The sequence below is a fragment of the Pteropus alecto genome, unplaced genomic scaffold, assembly GCF_000325575.1.
Source record: "Pteropus alecto unplaced genomic scaffold, ASM32557v1 scaffold17, whole genome shotgun sequence".
Taxonomy (NCBI): domain Eukaryota; kingdom Metazoa; phylum Chordata; class Mammalia; order Chiroptera; family Pteropodidae; genus Pteropus; species Pteropus alecto.
Window position 1 is genome coordinate 2,315,696 of NW_006440645.1, and position 21,760 is coordinate 2,337,455.

General features: G+C 39.1%; 2 protein-coding genes across 3 annotated transcripts in view; one reads left to right on the top strand and one right to left on the bottom strand.

Annotated features, from left to right (window-relative positions):
- PRSS12 (serine protease 12) overlaps positions 1-5,997 on the bottom strand; it is an 80,928-nt gene extending 74,931 nt beyond the window's left edge. The window contains exons 1-2 of the mRNA XM_015593887.2: positions 5,822-5,997; positions 656-701 (exon numbers count right to left, since the gene is read on the bottom strand). Of these exons, the coding sequence (XP_015449373.2) occupies positions 656-701; positions 5,822-5,973 (198 nt within the window). The 5' untranslated portion in view covers positions 5,974-5,997. The remainder of the gene's footprint in view (positions 1-655; positions 702-5,821) is intronic.
- Positions 5,998-6,058: 61 nt separating this feature from the next.
- The window catches only part of METTL14 (methyltransferase like 14), a 22,681-nt gene continuing 6,979 nt past the window's right edge, over positions 6,059-21,760 (top strand). For both annotated transcript variants that reach the window (XM_006917737.3, XM_025050930.1), the window contains exons 1-10: positions 6,059-6,256; positions 9,750-9,838; positions 10,474-10,561; positions 11,503-11,583; positions 11,941-12,028; positions 13,670-13,760; positions 14,931-15,072; positions 17,341-17,433; positions 19,608-19,724; positions 21,360-21,570. In XM_006917737.3, the coding sequence (XP_006917799.1) occupies positions 6,191-6,256; positions 9,750-9,838; positions 10,474-10,561; positions 11,503-11,583; positions 11,941-12,028; positions 13,670-13,760; positions 14,931-15,072; positions 17,341-17,433; positions 19,608-19,724; positions 21,360-21,570 (1,066 nt within the window). In that variant the 5' untranslated portion in view covers positions 6,059-6,190. The remainder of the gene's footprint in view (positions 6,257-9,749; positions 9,839-10,473; positions 10,562-11,502; positions 11,584-11,940; positions 12,029-13,669; positions 13,761-14,930; positions 15,073-17,340; positions 17,434-19,607; positions 19,725-21,359; positions 21,571-21,760) is intronic.

Here is a 21,760-nt window from a genome sequence, read left to right on the forward strand (position 1 = left end):
AAATTTAATTCTAAGTATCGTAAAAATTACAATATCTGCATTGGCTGCAATATGTCATATGTTTTAAAGAATATATATGACTAAATTCATTTCTACAGTGGTTTGGTGTAAAGTAACAAAATTTTTACTATTTTTCTAACCCTAATCTCTAGAGTAGGGGTTTTCTTTATAATAATATATTTTTTTAATCGCACGAAGTTCACTATTACTTTGTAAAATCCAAAAACAGATCTTGTACCATTTATATCATTTATATAAATATTTAAAATCCTAAGCAGGTCATTAAAAAATAAACAGTACTTAATGATGACATTGTACCACCAATCTCTCTTCGAATGTAGGTTTTATCTTTAATTCATCACAAAATGCACTTTCTTTTTTTAATTGTTTTTACCATTTAAAATTCTGCAGAGAGAAAATATTCGACTTCAAAGTAAGAATTAAGTTGTTAAAAACAAACAAATTAAAAAACAGTATTAAAGCATTAAGGCTGTTAATTTGAATGAGCTACATTCCAAAACGTCGTATTCTTTGAAAAACTACAGAGTAAGCTCCTAAAAGTATTTGCTTCATAAACAATTTCATTTCTTATGTAAAAATGATACTTTTCTCAGAGAAAGCTCTACAAGCTTTGTATGTACAGTATTTCACTTACCTGAACAGTCTTTAATGCGTTTTCTGTAATATAGAGATACAGTGACCTGTTAAAGAAAATAGATTATAAAAGATAAATTAGGAACAACTTACTTTCATTTCAAAGGGATATTTCATTTTACTAAATCTTTCATTCCACAGATAGATCTTTAAAATAGTTGCATTATTAGTGTCTTAAAAACGGGAATCTATTTACAGAGAATGTTTCAGGAAGTGTATAGTAAAATAATAAAAACTTTGATAGAAAGTAGTATTCCATGTGCATTTGTCCTAATTATATTTTTAAAGCCTCTTACTTTCTCCTCTTCTTGATACTTTAGATGCTCCCAAATGTAATGAACATTTAAAAAGAACTGCAATGCTGTATGAAGTGGATTAAAAAGAAATTCGGGGATTAGCCCACGCCTTGGACGCGCACCCCTGCATCTGGACTTTGCTGTATTTACCTCTGAAACAGTTGTTTCGGTCTGAGAGATAAAGCATAATCGGTGACGTTTACACCGTCAAAAACCGCTCAGCTCTCCCTTCTTGTCTTCTTCCCTTTTCCATAAATCAGTGAGGAAAAAGTCTCTCCCACATGTCGTTTGGTTTGCTCTTTCCTTGCCTGTTTTTGCCTTTCAGTGGAGTCACAGATACGACTTGCGACTGCCTTTCTCCCCATTTTTATTACTTTAGCTTATGATATACACCTCTATGTTCTTATTTCTCTGTTTCCTCTAGTTGTCATGTGAAATTACTTTGATGCAGTGGTGGCCTCCAAGTATTCTACGAGCCAAGCAACCCCAGAAGTCACGAGACAGGCCAAATGGAGATGCTCGAATCATGCAGTTTATTAAATCACTTTAAAGAGGAGAGAGGTGGGGTACGTTACTACACTTAAGACGGGGTGCAAATGGGAAGGACCACGCTACATGAAGCCCCAGTAGGCACTGTTCACATGTTCATGTTCCTTCTCGCTCTCCTCTGCCTGGCATCAGCCTACCCCGCTGATGGTTAGGGACACCGATGTCTGAGCAAGGAGGTCACCACATGGAAGACACCTGGGCCCAACGACACACACTTGCTTTGTTAACGAGAAGCAGTAACGAACTTGCCTCCCCACAGCTGTAGCTTGCCAAATAGCCTGTGACAGCTAGCTGACAGGTCCTATCAGCGATTCTTAGGCACAGCACATCTGGGTCCAGAATAGGACCCTGGGTGGCCAGTGTAAGGGTGACATGGCTGTCAGCCCAGAGACGGCATGACTGTGATTTGGTCTTTCTCTCCATTTCCATCCATAAGTAACACTCGTTTGTCCCACCATCCGTTTCATTCAGTCTAACTTTACATCCTTCAGGTCACTAGGTGGCTTACTCTCTATACTCAGCCCGTCTCACGAGCTACCTACCTGCTTCCTCGTTCTCCGTACTTAACACATCCTACGGGACGCATCCACCCCATTCTGTGCTGTATTTCTCAAATGATACAGCAAACTAACATTATACTAACCAACATTTATATATTTTTCCTCGTTTGTTCAGTTAAATATATTGACACTACTTACGATGTCTTTTTATTTATTCTTTTCACCTTGCCTTTTCTCACTCTCCTCCCAATTTTGGTCATTTTGAAAAGATGCTAGACGTGTTTTGTGCAAATTCTCCCCCATCAAATCAAACCTATTCAATTCTCTATGTATTTCTATTCGATATTAACATGTAGTCTGTGAAAAATCTCTCATTATTCCAAGAAACCAACGTTTTAAAAATAATTTATGTAATAACGATACCCTTAAAAAATCTATTGACAAATGATGATCAAATCTTCATCCCTGTTTCTTATGTCGTCCATTTTTTGACACACAAGGCTTGTGAAATATTCTCTTGAGGCACAGCTGCTCTAGACCTTAGCAGTTGTCTCGCTGGGCACAATAAAATGCAGACAGGGCAATCTTCGGCACCTAATGGCTAGAAATGCAAGAATGATGTAGAATGCTAATGGCTGTCTCCTCTCCTTCACCAACACAGCTGCTCACACCACTTTTTCCAATAAAGCCGAGAAAAGTGAGGGAGTTAGCCTCAATGAACAGGAGATAATAAACATCAATTGAGTGTTCTTTACAAAATATGAGGAGAAAGCAGAAGTTATCAGGAGATTCTGACATTCGTTTTATATTAAGTGCTTTCCTGAAGAGTTCTCTTACCAAATATTGCTTGCTTTCTAGTCATTTTGAAGTCTATCTTTTTCTTTTAGGAGAATTTTCTCTTACCATAAAAATGACATATTATTCATATTATTCATAAAAACTACAAGAAAGAAGCTATGTTTGGGGAAAAAAGACAAAAACTTTGATACGCCTGGAAGACTGGATACATAAAGAATAGAATGAGGTTGAGCAGGGCAGCAGAGGGTTCTGTATTTAAATGGTTTAGATTTTTACTCCTTTGAACTTCGACCTGTGTTGTCCATATGGTAGCCACTAGCAAGAAATGCTTAATTAAATTTAATTAAATTAATCACAAAAATTGAGTTCCTGAGTATAGTAGCCACATTTCAAGTGCTCAGTGGCTACAGATGGCTAGTGGCTACTATACTGGTACAGCGGGTAGCACATTTCTATCATTATAGAAAGTTCCACTGGACAGTGCTACCCTAGACATTGAGAAAAAAAAATGTTTTGGGCCGAGGAGAATGATGAAATTATTTTTCCACAAATCTCTAGGAAGAAGAGACTGGAAAGCAGCAAGCTAATTAGGACATGAATCAGGATATATATCATCCATAGGTTGTGGTTACAGAAATGAAGATGGTGAGTGTGTGTGTTGGAGGCAGGGGCAGAGCTATAATCACTGAGTGAGGTGGAGGCTGAGGGAGAGGTGGACTCCTCCTTATTCAGGAAAATGAGGGATATTGATTTTATTCTTAAGTTTGAGGTTGAGAGGGGCATTCTAGGAAGATTTACAAAAGACGGCTCGATGCATAGGTTTGAAGGAGTCATTCTCAAGTAGCTTAAGGGGAAATGCATAAATTGTTATGTGACTCTCTCACTACTTCCTTAAAGTGTGTGCCTAGAAGAGAAAGTGCTTTTTCAAAGAGTGTGAGTTATATGTGGAGACTTTCCAAATTTCTCCTCCCTGTGGCCCCACCATGCACATTCCCTAGTGGCCCTCACATTGTAGCGATGAAGAGATGTTACTGAAAGGTATGTTCAGTACTCTACTGGTGTTCTGGCTGGCCTGGTGTTTTAAAATTCATTACTTGGGAGACAGATTTCAGAGTAATAGCCTTGTCTTTGTGAAAACTGGGACAACCCTCTGCTGGATTCCAATGGCTTTGTAAATACTATAAGGTAAGTACCCCTTTCAATCTTTATCAGTCCAGGTTCAAGGCAGGAAAACAGAAATCACTTAAAGAATTCTAAACAGGTAGCATTTACTATGGAGAAATGTTGACACAGGTGTTTAAGGCCAGAAGAGCAAAAGGGGCACCGTAAGATCAAATCAGAAATCCCTAACTGCAGGAAGTGGCTCCCAGTCCTAGAGCTGACGGAAGAGAGGGTGAGGGGGGTATTATGAGAGCTCCAGGGCACTCACTGCTGGGGTGCCACCCGAAGGTGGGAAAAGGGAAGACAGGACCACAAAGGAAGGGCTGCTGCAACTGGCTCTGGGATTTTGTAAAGGATACAGCCATCCTCACACCTTCCTCGTCAGGATGCCGGAAGCAGAGGGTAAAAGAAATGAAGAACTACAGTTTTCCCATGTTCCACCTTCCGATTTCCTGCCTGTGCCTCCACTTGGCAGAATGGTACTGGAAGCCACTTGACAAGGAAGGCTGGGAAATGTAGACTGCTTCCCCCAGCCCAACCATCATCACAGAGCAGAGTTTAGGTGAATATGGGGCTCAGAGACTACAGGCAAACAACCTGCGCTGCACTCTCTTAAGAAGAAAAAATTTCCCTCCTTTACGTCGTCAACTCCATAAAGAAAATCTCACTTATTTGGTCTTTGATCTTTTCTGAACTTGACTCTAGAATCTATCACAGTGACTGCCATATAAAATGCTCAATAAATATCACTAAATATTTGAGCACACAAATGCCTAGTCCCATCACTGATAAACACCTCAAATCAGAACTGATTTTACATGACTGCCAGGTAACATAAACAGATTTTTAAAGAAACGCTTTAAGTCGTCGGTACAAATTAGTATTATCTTTTAGTAAAGAAAGGCCCCTTGAAGTTACCGTACTTTTTAAAATAGTGCTGCCGTTATTCAAGAGATTTTTATAATTCCTCTTTTGAAATCATCTGTTAGAGCTAGTTCTTGAAAAATACGTGATAATTAGTAGGATCTACACCTGGCCATTTTGGCCTACTCTGACTTACCAGGTTTTGACCTGGAAGATTTAATACTATTTTTAAAAATGAAATCCACTCTGGAATAAAGACTTGTTACTATTGTTGGCAAGTACTTGCCACAATTTCCAATTAAACTTGAGGCAACATAATGTTTTAGTCTACTTCTGACACTTTGAATTTGAAATAAGATGATAAATGTGGTGGATAGTAATGGGAACAAGTTAAGACTGGTCTTTGCCCCTTGCTTTCCCAAGGAGAGAGAATCACGCCCACTCCAACCAGACCCAGGTGATTTCAACAGGCTGTTTCCATATCCCAGGGTTATTTTCAGCTGAGACAAACGAACAAGCACAAAAAGGCGTCCCCACAGCCTCTGACCTCTAGGACATGAACCAAGACCCCTGTGTTATTACTCGCCCGCTTCCCTGAAGGCAAGAACCCGTAGAATGCATCGCAGTGAAACGGGAAAAGCCCCAAGGGCCAGTGAGGTGTGGGGAGGAGCGCGGGCAGATGCTGCGGTCGTTCCCCCCTTGAAAGGAAAAGAACTCAGGCAAATCTCAATAATAATAAACGACGCCATGACGCCTGTGCCTCTCGGTCCTTCCACTGCTCACTACTCCGTGAGGCGGGCACCCTTCCCACTCCCAGTGTACCAAGGAGACAACTGTGGCTCGAGGAGGTGATTAACCAGCCACTGCCACCCCGAAGTTCAAAGCTCTATCAGTTTGTGCATTCAGAAAAAAAAAACTGATTATCTGGTAATTTCTGAAAACGTGAGGCCTAGCAACTGGGGAAATTAATGTGAAGGGAATCAACAAAACGGTCCACACCTTGGAAACAGGGCTGACACACCAAGGAGCCTGACGTCGCAGGAGAGCACAGGCGACCAGCGCGTCGACCGCCCCGCCCAGGCCGGCTGCTGTGGGACGGCCCCGGGAGGCGGGGCGCTGCGAGACCCCGCCCACACCGCGGCGTCCCTCATTGGGCCCCTGCCTGTGGCGTCAAATTTCGGCGTCCAGAAGGAGGCGGGACTTCCGGGTTGGCGAGCCAATTCTGGACGCGCCGGAAATGCCTACTGAGGAAAAGATCAAAGTTACCCGCCGCCTCAAGATCCAGCCTGATCTCGTGTTCCGCAGACTCGGAAGCAAAATCCCGCTAATTGCCAAGTTTTCGGGGTAGCGGAAAGCGGGAGCTGCGACATGGACAGCCGCTTGCAGGAGATTCGGGAGCGGCAGAAGCTACGGAGACAGCTCCTTGCGCAGCAGGTCGGCGGCCCCGCGAGAGCTCGCGATTGCGCGTGCGCGGCCGCCCTCCCCGTCCCTCTGCTCCCTGCCCCCTCACTGCCCCTCATCCTCATCCCTGCGCCTGCCTACCTTTCCTGTTCCCAGCTCCCGCGCTGCCCCTCATGTTTTCCATTTGGTGTCGCGGTCGTGGTGGTGCTGAAGCGGACGCCACGACTGCTTTTCGACCTTTGCTGAATGCAAGCTAGTGCCCAGTGGTGGGGACGGAGCGCTTTGGTCCTCGCGACTGCATTACCGCAGTTGACGCAAGGAAGAGTGACTGGTTACCCCCTGAGTTTCTCTTGGCTATTTCAATGGTCTTCTGTGGCTTGCCTTGCCTTGTAGTTAGCACCTCATTCTTAAGATAGTGGCTTCATCGTAAAGTAGGTTTACAGAATTTTCTCTGGGATCATATCTAAAGACTGCACTGACAGTAACCTGAGTGTAAATTTTAGATTCCCTATCTTACCTATTGCAGGCCACTGTGCAATGTACAGTAACCCCGTCGTCATCCATAGCAAATATTTGAATCATATTCTGTGTATTACAACAAATCCTTGATATAAGTAGTGTTAATAACGAAACAGAGGCTCTAGAGGTTAAGTAATTTTGGCTCTGAATCAGTCAGTGCTAGGACAGAAATTGAACTCAGGTTTGTTTCTCTGGAGCTTTCTTCACTGCTTCTTGTGTATGAGTGTGTAAGTTAACACTCGATTAGTAGAGCACACATGCAGAAAATGCAGGTGGTACGAATGGACATGCTCATAGGCTTTAATGAAGCATCTTATTGTTATTTTTTCAGTGCTAAATCTTGGTTTTAGTAAATGGAGGTCTGAAACCTTCCCTCTTATGACCTAATGAAAACTTATGACATAGTGTTAAAAATGTGAGAATTTGGAATCAGAGCTGTTCCTGTCCCTGTGGCATTATGGTCTTGGACAAATCAGGTATCTTTTCTAATCCTTTTTCTCAACTTCTTTTACCTTTTATTTTCAAGTAGCCGCTTCTTACCACCAAGTTCTTGCTCTTTAGTTTGAATTCAAACTCTGTTTGATTCAAAGAACATGATAGGACAATTATTTGTTGAGTGTCTTACTATGTGCCAGGCACTAGTAGGCATTGCAGTTCAGCCGTGACTACCAGGTAGCCCCTACTCGCCAAGAGCGTCCATAGTACATAAAATCTGAAAATGGCTGCCATTCACTAAATGCCAGATTTTACTAAGCTTTTTACACACATTATCCTTGATCATACATGTCAGGTGCTATCTGCGTCTTTCAGATAACGAAAATAAAGCTCAAAGAATTAAGATTTTGTGCTCAATTCCACAATTCAGGCTGCAGTTTAGGCCTTTCCAGTACATCTGAGTTTCACCAGGTCTTCCAGTTGGATAGGAACCGGTCCACCTGAGTCACGACGTCCAACGTCATCAGTGACAGGCTCGCAGTTTGCCACTGATTTCACCCTCTTTCACTACTTTGTATGAACACGACAGACAGAACATGACGTGTGTAATATATACTTTATGTTTTTCAAAAAATTGTCTTTCCGATTTTTGTCTATCCTTTATGGCACAGCTCAGCTTGGGCTTAGTGATGAAACCTCTGCTGACCTCCATGGCTTAGGCTCCTCCTCTAAGCTTCCATTGTCCTTACTTATACATACGGTTTGAGTGAAAAGCCACTGAATTCCTGTTGGGTTAATCCTGTACCCTAACTTTATTTCTTGTCCAAAGCTTTGAATAAACATTTGTTGATTGGTAAATAGAGTGGAGCACAGCACAGTGTGTATCATTAGCTTGGTTTGCTTTTGCCTGCTAGATGAAGCACTGGATGTAGTGTGTAAGCCCAGACCACAGTGATGGCAGTTGATACTGCCACCAGCAGTTTACACCTGCTTGTTATTTAACCTGTAGCTTTGTTTCCAAAAAAATCACATGTGCTGTCAAACAATACCACATTGTCATAATTATGCAAGTAATATATTTAGTAATACCATTAATGAAAACTCTGTTATTTACTTAATTTGGTCATTCCACAATTAAAAAAAAAAGGTCGGAGCATGAGAAGACAATTTCATATGTAAGCAGAATTTTGATTTAAAGCATTTCTCTTGTAATGCATTGTTTTTTAACTTAGGGCCTAGTAGGAAATCTCATTGGTTCATTCACATATTTATTGAGCATGTACCATAAGTCACATTATACTAGCTGCTGAACGTACTGATGTCAGTAGAGTTTCCCTTTGGATTTTACATTTCAGTGAGGGAGGAGTAAATGAAAGTAAACCGATAAAATAATTGGAGTATACAAATAAAATAATTGGAAGTTGTGATAGAGACTACGAAACAGTTAAATAGGGAGTAAACAACTAAATTGTGAACTCATAAGGTTATATTAAGTTCCGTGATCTGAATGAGGAAAAGAAAAAGGAGAATCGTGGAAGGGGGCTACTTATTCTATGTACAGTGTTCATGGAAGAACCCTCTTTGAGGAAATAACTTGTGAAAAGAGGGATCAGCCGTGAGGCGGTTAGAAAGCATTCCAGCTTCCTTCCATGGACAGTAGGTGTGTCTCTGGCTAAGGAGAATAGGGGTCTGGAATGTCTTATGGAAGAGTTAAAATTTCAGGAACAGTAGATATTTTGGAAGAGATTTATATCATTGGAAGAACCTTAGGGGAGTCATGACATGGGTAGAGCAAAAGATCGAGATGAAGATCAAGGCCGGCGACTGGCAGCTCCGATGTGTCAGTGTGCCTTCTCCTTTTCCCGAGCTAGGTGTTTAATGCAGATTTCCTCATGCTCTTCTTGTGCATCACAGCATTGGGTGGTTCCTCGTGGCCTTGAAATTGCATTCCGCTCTTCTTAGCCTGGCTTTTAAAGCGCTCCATGAACTGATGCGACTCTGCTCAGCCTTGTCGCAACCAGTAATTTGTTTACATTTGTTGTATTGCAAAATCTCCCCAACTGCCAACCAGAATTTGCATTACTGTTTTAAAGAATGAGTAAAGTTCAGTACTGTGCCTATAATTACATAAAGACTTGGCTTGAATAAAACTTAATAGCGTTTTAGTAGAGCATGAGATAAGGTATAACGTGTGAGTGGATGGATGCAACGTGTTTAACATATTGCCGACTCCACTATAAATACTATGTCAGCTGCTTTTTTTGGCTATTACAACTACTACTAAATTGTGTTTTATTATTTACTTTAAAAGGTTGGCAAAGTTAAGTGTCTTAATTTCAAACGTAACTAAATAATTAAATGCATTTTAGCCATCAAAAATCATTCTTAGTTACTGTGGTTTTGCTCCAAGGTATTTCCAAATTGTCCTACAAGCTAATCAGTCCATTTGTCTGCTGAGGTAGTTACAGCTTTTATGTTTGGTTTTTCTTAATAGTTGGTATATTAGATGTGGCTCTAAATGGCCAGAGAGGCTAATGCCTTATGATCTAACTTTTGATTTGCTGCTTCTCAGCTGGGAGCCGAAAGTGCCGACAGCATTGGTGCTGTGTTGAACAGCAAAGATGAGCAGAGAGAGATTGCCGAAACAAGAGAAACTTGCAGGTCAGTCGGGCAGTTTTTAGTGGCATGTTAATATTGTGATGGGATCATTGTTTTAATAAACAGTCTCAGGTGTGAAGTGTGTTGTTACGGAAGGCATCGAAATGAAGATTTCAGAAACACTGGTTTTTATTGTTCATGAATTATGAGATACTTCTTAATAAAGGAAATTTGCAAAGTAGTTAGGAAATGGAATGTTAGACTAAGAATTAGCTTATATACCATAAATGAATAATTATATTTAAAGAATTCTATAAAAGAAAATAGACTTTACCCTAAAAGTGGTAATCATTTGCTAGTTCACAAAGCATTTCAGAATTTTTCAGTATTCTAGTTATTGATTTGAGCATTGGTTTTGCTCAAGAAATTAAAATGATATGGAATATAGTAGTTTCTTTTTGCCGTACATCCCTTATAACGATTTATTTTCTCACGTGGTTGCTTTCCTATAAAAATCAAGTACAGAATTATCAGGTTGTGCGACTTTTTAGTTGATTTATAAATTGGATGGATAGATACTGTTTAATCAGGAAAATTTGCCTTGTATTGTTTTTATTATCTATTGTTTAATGTTATTAATAGGTGCATTTATACGTCTTGTGTATATTTGCGTGTGATGCTTCAGTTTTAATTTGCAGGGCTTCCTATGACACCTCTGCTCCAAATGCAAAACGTAAATGTCAGGACGAAGGAGAGACAGATGAAGACAAAGTGGAAGAATACAAGGCAAGTGGAGAATAGGGCTGCTCTGTGGCCAAGAAAAATAAATTCTTACAGTAATAGATTCTTATCCAGGAAAACAGAGTTGACAGAAAGCTGAATGTTAAAGTGTCTAAAATTGTCACGTGTATAATTTAATATACGTAGGTATAATAGAGCATATGTGTAATCAGTTAATAAGATCTTAAATCAGCATCCTTATTTTAACGTAAGACTTGCGTGGATCAAATTAGGTGATGTACCTAAAGCACTTAGCATAATGCCTGGTAAGCACTAGGCAGTAATATTCTTAAATCGAAGTAAGGAGGTAAGCGTATCAGAAACTTTGGGTAACTGGATTAGATTTCGAATGGCTATCTTTTGTTTCATGTTATTCACTGGTAACAATATAGGGCAGTACAGCTAAAATATTTTGAAAACTCGTGGGCTTGACAACAGTTTTTAGAACCATTTCTAAAAGAAGCCCAAGAAAAAACCCAACCTCTAAACTTATATTTGCAATAGTTAGTTGACAGTATTATGAAAAACGTATCTCCATTTTTTTTAAGTTGTTTTGCAACTCTATTTAACGGGGAAGCAAAGCATAGTTTCAGTAAATCTCTAGAGAGTTCTGTGATACTAGAAACAAAATCGGTTCTTTGGTGGTCACATCTTTTGACTCAAGCTAAATTCTAATATTATATTTGAGATTAAATAATTCTAGACAGTTTCGTCAAAACATTGTTATAGACATTTATTGTTGATGGAAATGAAAATAAAATTTGTTTTATTATAAAAATAATAAGCTAGTTAGATCTAATGATGAGAAGGCAAAGTCTTTAATGATAATTTGAAGAATTTATTATCCACTAGAGAAATAAAATATTTATGTTGAGCCTTAGTCAGGATATCATAATATGTAAACTGTCCCTCCTGTTCATAAAATGTCTGCTTAATCTTTTTCCAAGGATGAACTAGAGCTGCAACAGGAGGAAGAGAATTTGCCATATGAAGAAGAGATTTATAAAGATTCTAGTACTTTTCTTAAGGTAAATAGTTTTCAAATCTTATAACTTCACATTTCAGCTCTGTACCAGAAAAGATTTTAAAGACCTATTTGTTTTCCAGATTTTTTTTTTAGTCATTAAGGAATCATTGTTATAAAATAAAGATTTAAAATTATTTATGAAATGGTCTTCTGCTCCTTGGCTCTTGAGGATGAGCTAGTGCTGTGTTAATGTCTGTAGCTCCTAAAGAGTAATACTATCAGTTGCGGTGTTTTCAAATATTATTAACTTTTTAATCTATCAATCAACTTATATTTTGTGTGCCTCATAAAAAACAAAGAACAGAATTAGTATATCAGAGTGCATGCTATTAATTTTTAAATTTTGATTTTTCTTTAGGGAACGCAGAGTTTAAATCCCCATAATGATTACTGCCAACATTTCGTAGACACGGGACACAGACCTCAGAATTTCATCAGGGATGTAGGTGTGTCCGATTTGTTGGGAATATGCTGTCGCTAACTGCCGATCACGTGCATGTAATGTATACATCTTGTGGGTGGATCATTTCTAACGTAATTATTTTTCCTGAATTGGCTTCCCCTCTCTGTTCCCAGTGCCGCTTCTTCCATCGGGGGTCATCGATGTCGTAGCATTTGCCAATACCTCACTTCTTTTTATTGCCAAGTAACCCGTGGTGTGTATGTAGCACACTTTGTTGATCGTTCGTTCGCATCGTCTCCACTTTCTGGCTGTTATAAACGACACTGTTTGCAAATTCATGTAAAGTTTTTTGTGTAGACGTTTGTTTTCATTTCTCATGGAATTGCTGAGTCATTATAACGCTATGTCTAACTTTTTGAGGAACTGCCCAACAGTTTTTCAAAGCACTGATACCATTTTTATATTCCTGCCAGGACTGTATGAGGATTCATTTCTTCACATCCTGGACTCTTGTTGTTGTCTGTCTTTTTGCTTGTGGCCATCATAGTGGGTATGAAGTGGTATCTCATTGTGGTTTCGATTTACATTTCCATAGTGACTAATGATATTGAGCATCTTTTCAAGTGCTTATTGGCCATTAAATAACTTTTCTGGAGAAATGTCCAAACCCTTTGGACATTATTTTTTAATTAATTAATTTTTTTTTTTTTATTGCACTGTAAGAGTTCTTTATATATTCCGAGTACAAATTTCTTATCAGACATAAGATTAGCCGATGTTTCTTTCTCTTCTGTGGGTTGTCTTTTCACTTCTTGGTGGTATCATTGGCAGCACAAAATCAAAGACCTCCTCATCCCTACAGTTATTTAAACAGGCATTGTGCTGTTTTACTTGAAATCTCTCCTGAGATTCAGAGATCTAAAATATTTTTGAGGACATGGGAACAATGAGTCTTCTATTTTTTAAGTAACCTTTGTGGAACTCATAGATGATTTTCAAGGTCCTAAGCCTGAAAATATGTATGAAGATTAGTTTTAAAAAACAGAGGTCTTTACAAATCTATACATATCGAGGTACTAGGTATTATTAGAGAAAGCAGCTTGTCTTTAATAAGTAGATGATTAGGGGGAGGGAGGCGAGACCATATCTTCTGTGAGGGACTTGCTGTCTTCCTCTTGGGTTTGTTCTGGGATCGTGTTCATAAGGCATAGCCAACTTAAGATTATCAGCAATATTTCTCTCATCTCTATTATTGTCTCTTTCTTTACCTAATTATAAAAAATAAAAGAACACTTATTTTCTCTGTATTCCTTAGAATTTTTTTTTTTAATCTAAAAGGGGAAAATAGCGTATTAGAAAGGCAATTGTTTTCTCCCTTTCCTGAGATCAGAATGCTTAAATTTGGTGTTATGAACGGACTGTTTAACTGAATAAATATGAGAAATTAAATGGTTTGGTGACTGTAACTGGGCTTTAGGACACCTGGGTTTTTACCTGCACATGACATTAGATATAAAATGCGTGTATGGAATGTTTACAACACTCAAAATTCGCTTTCTTTAAGGCACGTGAGAGTAAATGATGCGTGTGTATTGTTTTGTTTTCCGGAGAAGGCTCATAACCTTTGAATTCTCTAATATTAACTTCAGTTGTATTGAAATTTAGAATTTGCCGTTTTTCTCAGGCTTGGCTGACAGATTTGAAGAGTATCCGAAGCTGAGGGAGCTCATCAGGCTGAAGGATGAGCTGATAGCAAAATCCAACACTCCTCCTATGTAAGCATTTTAAATTACTTCTGTTCTCAACGCAGGCTTAAAATATATTTTTTTCCTGCAGCCTTTCTGTTTAAAAATAATCCAACACCTATATAAGGTCAGCACAACTTATACATTTCTTCTGTATAGTAAAACATTCGTTTGACACTCCAGTGATGAGTATACAGTATGTTTTCATTTAATTTGTTTTCAGTCTTTCCAGTAATTTGCTAAAGCAGCTTTAATTTTTTTCTTAGGAAATCATTCATGTTTATTGTATTCTTAAGTTTACTTAAAATGATTTGAAATGACTTTGCTCAAAAAGTAATTTATCGAAGAAAGTTTAGAAAACCTAGATGAAAGAAAAGAAGAAAATGAAAATTATAACTCAGTATGCAGGGCTGCTATTCTTAACATTTTTGGAATATGGCAATTCCTTTAACCTTTGCCAAACAGGATGATATTTTCTTCAGAAATGTGTATAAAGTCTTTGAAATTGAAGAATCTATTTAGCTTACTTTGAACATTTTGTACATTTAACAGTTTGCTGAAATGTGTCTTCTTAGTGACTAGAAGAGCCACAATAAAAGTCTGAGTATGTCAGGGAAATACTAGCAGATGCTTAGTCATCCTATTTAAAACACTCTTACATTCAAAATAGTTTATATTCAAAACACTTTTCACCTCTTTGGACATAACCTTTCAGCAAAGGCTGGTGGGAATTTACACTAGGGTGGCCAGAAAGACTATTAATATAAACAAAATTCAGAAACTTTATAAACTGTTCTTTAGAGAGAGGAATTTAAAATGTACAGAGAAAGTTTTTCTAACCTAACTATACAATTGAGAAAAAAAAGTCGTGTGACATTCGTTAGAAAATTTAGGTGATAATGGAAAGAGATTCAGAGTCTTAGGTCTGAATGTGGACTCGTAATGAAAAAAATCGAGAAGTTTATATTCTAGAGGTACGTGGGGAACTATAATTACTTTAGTGTAATTATGTCCACATCTGACAGAAGGACATTGGCAGATGCTCAGTCTGTACTGATGATGTCCCTCCTTGAAGAGGCATTTGGTGATTAGCTGATGATTGCTTTGCAAATAATGTTCAGAAATATTTAAATTTCTTTCATTACCATCTGTAAGGGATTTGAAAATCTCTTAGTCACTTTTTATGCTTTACTCAAATAGGTATTTACAAGCAGATATAGAAGCCTTTGACATCAGAGAACTGACCCCCAAATTCGATGTGATTCTTCTGGAACCCCCGCTAGAGGAATATTACAGAGAGACTGGCATCACTGCCAACGAGAAGTGCTGGACATGGGATGATGTACGATGAGACTTTCTCCGTTGTGATGGGTTATTTATGTTTCAAATGAGTATACGTTTGTTTGATCAGAAAGTAAGATGATAAATATCAGCCCTACATTTTTAGGATCATAAATCTCGATTTGCAATATATATTGTAGCCGAAGGCCAAAGGTACATAAACAAATATCATGGTATCTTTTTGAGGCAAAAGTTGCACGTGTGGTAAATAGTCTTAGAAGATGCACAGTTGCAGTTAGGGTCTTTGGGGGTGCAGCTAGAAAAGTCTAAAAACAGAATGATTGATAGCTCATCTTGCATTTGGTTAGTTTTAGTGAACTTCAGAGTATAAACATATATATGTAAGGCATAGTTTTTTACTCTTTAAGAAACTGACAGTGTAATGGGTAAAAAGATACAATTTCAGTATAATGTAACTGATAGTTATATTTTTCTAAATAAAATTAAGCAAAGTTAACAAATATTAATTAAGTACCACCCTGTGCCAGGCAGCGTGCTGTATATTGGAGACCTGGAGCACACTGTAAATGGGGCGAACACCGACCCACTCAGATACTTGTGTTGTTGTTCTGTTGGTTCAGTGACAGAGGCCTCTCTAAGGTGATCTGAGAAAAACCACCTATTCTGAAGAAAGTGGGGCACGCGGACAAAGAGGAGGCGACACATGAGCAGTATAAATAGCAAAGTTGGAATTGGCCAGATGAAGAAAGGGGTGGGACAGGGATTTCAAGCGGAAGAAGTAGACATGTCCCGTACACACACGCACATTCCTGCATAGATCTGTACGTTCGCAGCTACAGATCAGTGAGGACGCACACCGGAGAACACTGAGCAAACCATTCTCGAGATGGCGTTCTAAACACTTTGAGTGTTGGCATTTTAAACAAGCGCTTATATTCCTACAAGTCTTTAACCTTACGTCTTGGGAATACTGTATATTGTACACTCAGTTATTCACATTTCTATGAAAATAAATGAGCTTTCAAGACTTAAAAGGTCAGAAGTATTCATAAAAATGAATAGATTTTACATATTGTGATTTATTTCCATTATTACTGTCAAGTAATGTGTTTTTTTTTATCTAGATAACTTTGAGATATTATGTTTATAACTTAAATGGATCTGTTTTTCAGGTAGAAGTTATTTTCTTAAATGTTGAAACTGATAAATTTTTGCTTTAGCCGTGGCCTCTGAAACTTCTTAACTTTCACAGAGAGCTGAAAGAAAAAACCTACCATATAAAATGGTTGCTTCTACAGGCATTTTTACGTGATACAGTAGTCCCAAATTTAGAGATTTAATTATTGAAGAACTCTTTTTTTTTTTAATGTGACATTCCACACATGCATGGCAAACAAAAGTATAGATTATAACTTTTTGGTATTTCAAAATAGACATAATAAAATGTGTATATTGATTTATTTTATCTAGGACTGTTCTTCTGTAGATACTGGAAACCAAGTTCTCCCCAAACATTTATTGTTATATTTCATTTTAATTTAGCCCTTAACTTTGGGGTAATTTAACCTGTTTTCATTTATTTTTCTGTACATGGCCAAGGATTGTTCTCAAACTACTTATTATAAAAAGCTACATCTATATGTGTATGTATGCACATATATGTTTGTGTTGTCAACGTAGAATAAGGAAATGTAGAACAAGAACTTTTAAGGATAAAATTCATTTTCCTTTGTTTACTAATGAAAATGAGTACATTTAAAGAATGCATCTTTAAAAAAATGAAATCTTACCATTTGCAGCAACATGAGTGGACATAGAGGGTGTTATGCTACGTGAAATGTCAGACAGAGAAAGACAAATACCATATAATTTCACTTATATGTGGAATCTAAGGAACAAAATAAATGAACAAACAAAATGCAAAGAGACTTATAGCTACAAAGAACAGGTGATTGTCAGATGGCGGGGGTGGGGGACTGGGCGACACTGAAGGGATTAAGAAGTACAAATCCGTAGTCACAGAGTAGTCCCCAGGATGTAAAGTACAGCATAGGGAGTATAGTCAGTGATATTGTCATGACTGTGATGCCAGGTGGGTACTGGATCTATTGGGGTGATCATAAGTTATATAAATGTTGAACAACTATGCAGTGCACCCGAAACTAATATAAAATAGTGTCAACTATAATTGAAAAAATAAAAAAATACATCTACTGAAAGTCGTGATAAATCTCAATGGTTCTTCTTTTGGATTTAGGACGAGTGAGAAAGAAAATACTTTATGCCATATTGTTTTGGTTTCTTATAGATTATGAAGTTGGAAATTGATGAGATTGCAGCCCCTCGATCATTTATTTTTCTCTGGTGTGGTTCCGGGGAAGGATTGGACCTTGGAAGAGTGGTAAGACAGTCTTTTTAAAAGTGGATTTTAAATTCCTAAGAAAAAAGTACAATACATTGGCACAAGAAATTTGAAGATTAATGTTTTGTTTTTTGATTCTTGAGTAGTAAGGACTTAAATCTTTTTTAAAAAGTATTCAAAAGAATGTACGAAAGGCAAGACCCCTTCGTTAACTAGTACTAGGGATGAATAAATCAAAATATGATTTATAGTGGAGGAAGAGAACAGTTTAGAGATTTGAAACTAAATTACAGCTCAGAAGAAAGCTGCAGACATTTACTGCTCAGTATGAGTAGTTTAAAGGTATTCTGAATCGCATTAACGCCAGAATTCCAAATGGAAGCCAAATCAAGTTGGAAAAATAACAGCATCTGGAACATAGTTTGAATGAATGAGGCTAAAAAATAAGTTACAGTACCTCAATTTATGTTAAGTGCCTTACATTTAATTGTGTTTCAGAACTTTTTTGATTGGCATGTTTTAGATTTATAGATGGAAACAAAGCAACACGCTTTTTAATGCAGGAACAGCGGGAGCACTGTGGCTGGTGTTGGGAGTCTCCGTTGGCCCGGTTCTGCTGTCCAACAGGGAAATGCTAGGTGAAGAGATCTTACTCGTGTGGGCTTCAGTTCCCTCACTTGCCATTGGATGATATTTTGCATTTTTAAGACACATTGTTATACAGAAAGCGACCTCATTTAATCCTGGTAATTTTAGAAGGAGTCCATTTGACAGGTGAAAAATTTAAGTAGGGTTCTATTGGGATACGTTCGTGCCCAAATCCTGAAATTGTACAATGACCTTGTCTTCTTTGTATAATTAGCAAGTTTGAAACTGTTGGACGACATTCCTTCCGTCGTTTCCTAACTCCAGGATAAGCCGACTGTGCTAACTATACCAGTCGAGTATCTGTTTTTTTGCGGGCACTTCCCCAAGGTGCTGCAGGCAAACTACAAAAATAGAAGCATACTGTATGGTTTCATAGGCATATTAGTATTTACTTTTTTTTTAGCTTTAATGTCTAGCTCTAGACTTTCCTCCTGCCCTCAAAATTAGGTTGAAAATGATTAGGAGGTTTTATCTTATTTGTTTATGCAGCACTTTATCATGTTGGTGAAAGCAGATTTGGGGCAAAAATAATTATTAAAATAATGCAGCGTGAGAAATCCTCATGAGCTTTTGGTATTGATTAGGGCATGTAGGACTTGGGCCCTTGTGGTGTTTGAGGAGCATCCAGTGCAAAACAAACCTATGGCAACAGGAACAGAGACTGATCTTGATTTTTGAGATTTTATAATAAAAATCCAGGTTTCATTTTGAGGTGGATCACCCCTTTCACAGTGGCAGCATTCCTGAAGAGTGCATGTTTCATGCTGCACTGTGTCATATGTCCTGACCCTAGTACCAGCGATCCTGCACTACACGATTTACCCATATCCCCCCACTTCGTACTTGGGTCAACTAGGAATGAGGACTAGGTCTTACTCATGTTTTTTTACCGGCAGCTAGACAGCACCTCCGTGTGGTGGGCCCTCGAAATGCCACTCCGAGTGATGTGGTCACTGGTATTTGTCATAGATCACACGTAACAGAGCCTAGGACACTTAAGGTTCAGATCGGATTTCTAGAGTGTATAAGATGAAAATAAAGCTCTACCCAGTAAAGAGATACACGTAACAATTTTAGGTCTTTGAATGTTTTGTGGTTTAGTATTATATAAAAAACATTATAAGACTCATTTGAAAGGAAGTTATCAATTAGACCATTTTCAACAGTTTTTAGCTTTCTCGGTAGATAGAAAATTGAGGTTGTGGGAATCACTTATATTTTGAATTATTTTTTGATTAAAGAGGAGCCGAATGGCAATGACAGAGCCCATTTTTTAGTGATGACATGGAAAGTGGCTTTAGAGAATCGGAGTATGACGTAATCCTTCCTGCGTTGTGATATTTAATTATATAGATTGTTCATACCTAAAAGGTATGTACGTATCTGTATGGTGGCTGTGTATTTAGAGACTGATATTTCTTTTTTCTATTTCTGCACTAAACACAAATCACTGCAACACCTGGAATTTAGTGTCTCAGACCTCAAAGTTTTTAAATTCTGGTCGATTATTTTATTTATTACTTCTTCTAGCTAAGGATTCCTTTTTATAATTCTTTCCTATCTAGTGTTTACGCAAGTGGGGTTACAGAAGATGTGAAGATATTTGTTGGATTAAAACCAATAAGAACAATCCTGGGAAGACTAAGACTTTAGACCCAAAGGCTGTCTTCCAGAGAACAAAGGTATGCCCTGTACTGCTCTGTTACCGTTTTCATTATTTTCTCTCAAGCTTTTCCAAATAACTATATAGTATTTATTTAATTTGGGTGGAAAGGTTCTTTTCTTAGACTTGTACGAATGGCATTGGGCGCTGTAGTAATACAAGGTAATTTTTTTAATCGAAGTATAGTTGACTTAAGTATTACATTAGTTTCGGGTATACAGTCTGGTGATTTGATATTTATACACGTCACAAAGCGATCACAATAAGTCTCCGTACGAAGCCATTGCGGTATTATGGACTATGTCCTGTGCTGTTCATGACGTCCTGGGGCTGGCTGACAGCTGAAGCTGTCCCTCTTAATCCTGTCACCTGTTTTGCCCATCCTCCTCCACCCCTCGCAATCACCAGCTTGTTCTCTGTATTTGTGAGTCTGTTTCTGTTCCATTTATTCATTTGTTTTGTTTTTTAGATTCTCCATATAAGTGAAATCATATGTTTGTCGTTCTAATTTCACTTAGCATAATAACCTCCAGGTTCATCCATGTTGTCACAAATGGCAAGACGTCGTTCTGTCTAATTTCACTTAGCATAATAATCTCCAGGTTCATCCATGTTGTCACAAATGGCAAGATTCCATTGTTTTTTATGGCTGAATAATATTCCACACACATATTTTTGTCCATTCATCTATCGACAGTGTCTGTCTACAGGTTAGACACTAGGTTGTGCCAGATCTTGCCTATTGTAAATAATGCTGCAGTGAACATAGGGGTGGATGAGTCATTTCAAATTAGAGTTTGAAAATATTTTATTCACTGTTAGACCAACCTCCACAATGCCATAGACGGTCACATATCTTCCTGTGTGTCCTGAGCTGCCGTGCGTCTAAGTCGGGTTTGGCTCTTGGTAGCTCCGGCCCGCAGATTGGTCCCTTCCTCTGGGTGGCCAGACTCGTAGCTGCGCCCCTCCTGCCTCTTCTTTTTCCTACACGAGGACCCCGAGAGCCCACACAGGAGTCCCCGAGAACCCTGCCTGCCCTGCTAGTACCCGGCCTGAGCAAGCTGTCCTCTAGCCAGTCACCCCAGGGAGAGGGTCTTTCTTGTTGAATCTTTCTTGGGCTGGAAAATGCTTCGGAAGGAGCCCAAGCCATCCTTACCACTACTGATCCATGGAGCCATGAGAGATTACATTTTACTGACTGCACACGCCTGCCATCCAGATTAGAGGTTGGAAAGAAATGGTTTGATTGTCACATTATTTGTGTTCGGTGTGCTTAAGGTCCCCTCGTGTGAAAAGGCATACACCTTGAGGATAGTTTGATCTTGGATCATGCGAGGTCTGGCACGATGTCATTTTAAGGTTCCAAGGTCAAGTGCCATGTTTCCATAACTTGAAAACAAGTTCTGTCAGGCGTTGCAGAGGCAAAGACTCCTTGGTCACCCACTCAGTTCTGAAACGCCATGGCCAAGTTCAGTGCCCTCAGGTCTAGCTTCCCTGGCACCTTCCCCCATCCAGAAATCCAAGTTTTCCTGTTGTGTTGCCCAAAAACTAAGAGAATCGAGGATTGTTGTGGAGTTGGGGACATCAGAAGTGCTGACCGTTAGGAAGCACGACTCTGGCATGAGGCTGACCGGTCCGCTCTCCCGGTCTCCAGGAACACTGCCTCATGGGGATCAAAGGGACCGTGAAGCGCAGCACCGACGGCGACTTCATCCACGCCAACGTGGACATCGACTTGATCATCACGGAAGAGCCCGAAATCGGCAACATCGAGAAGCCGGTGGAGATCTTCCACATCATCGAGCACTTCTGTCTGGGGCGAAGACGCCTCCATCTCTTTGGAAGGGACAGCACCATTCGACCAGGTAGGACCGCGGGGGACGAGAGAACCACACGGCTCCTTGGGGTGCAGGGGCCAGGAGCGCGCCCAGTGCTGTATGAACTCACTCTTCGAGGGTTTGGCCCTCCTCCCGTGCACGTGGAGGCCCAGCCGGCTCCTGTCACTCCTGTCTCTGCACTCCTTTTCGGACCTCCCCCCGTCCCCCGACGGACCTC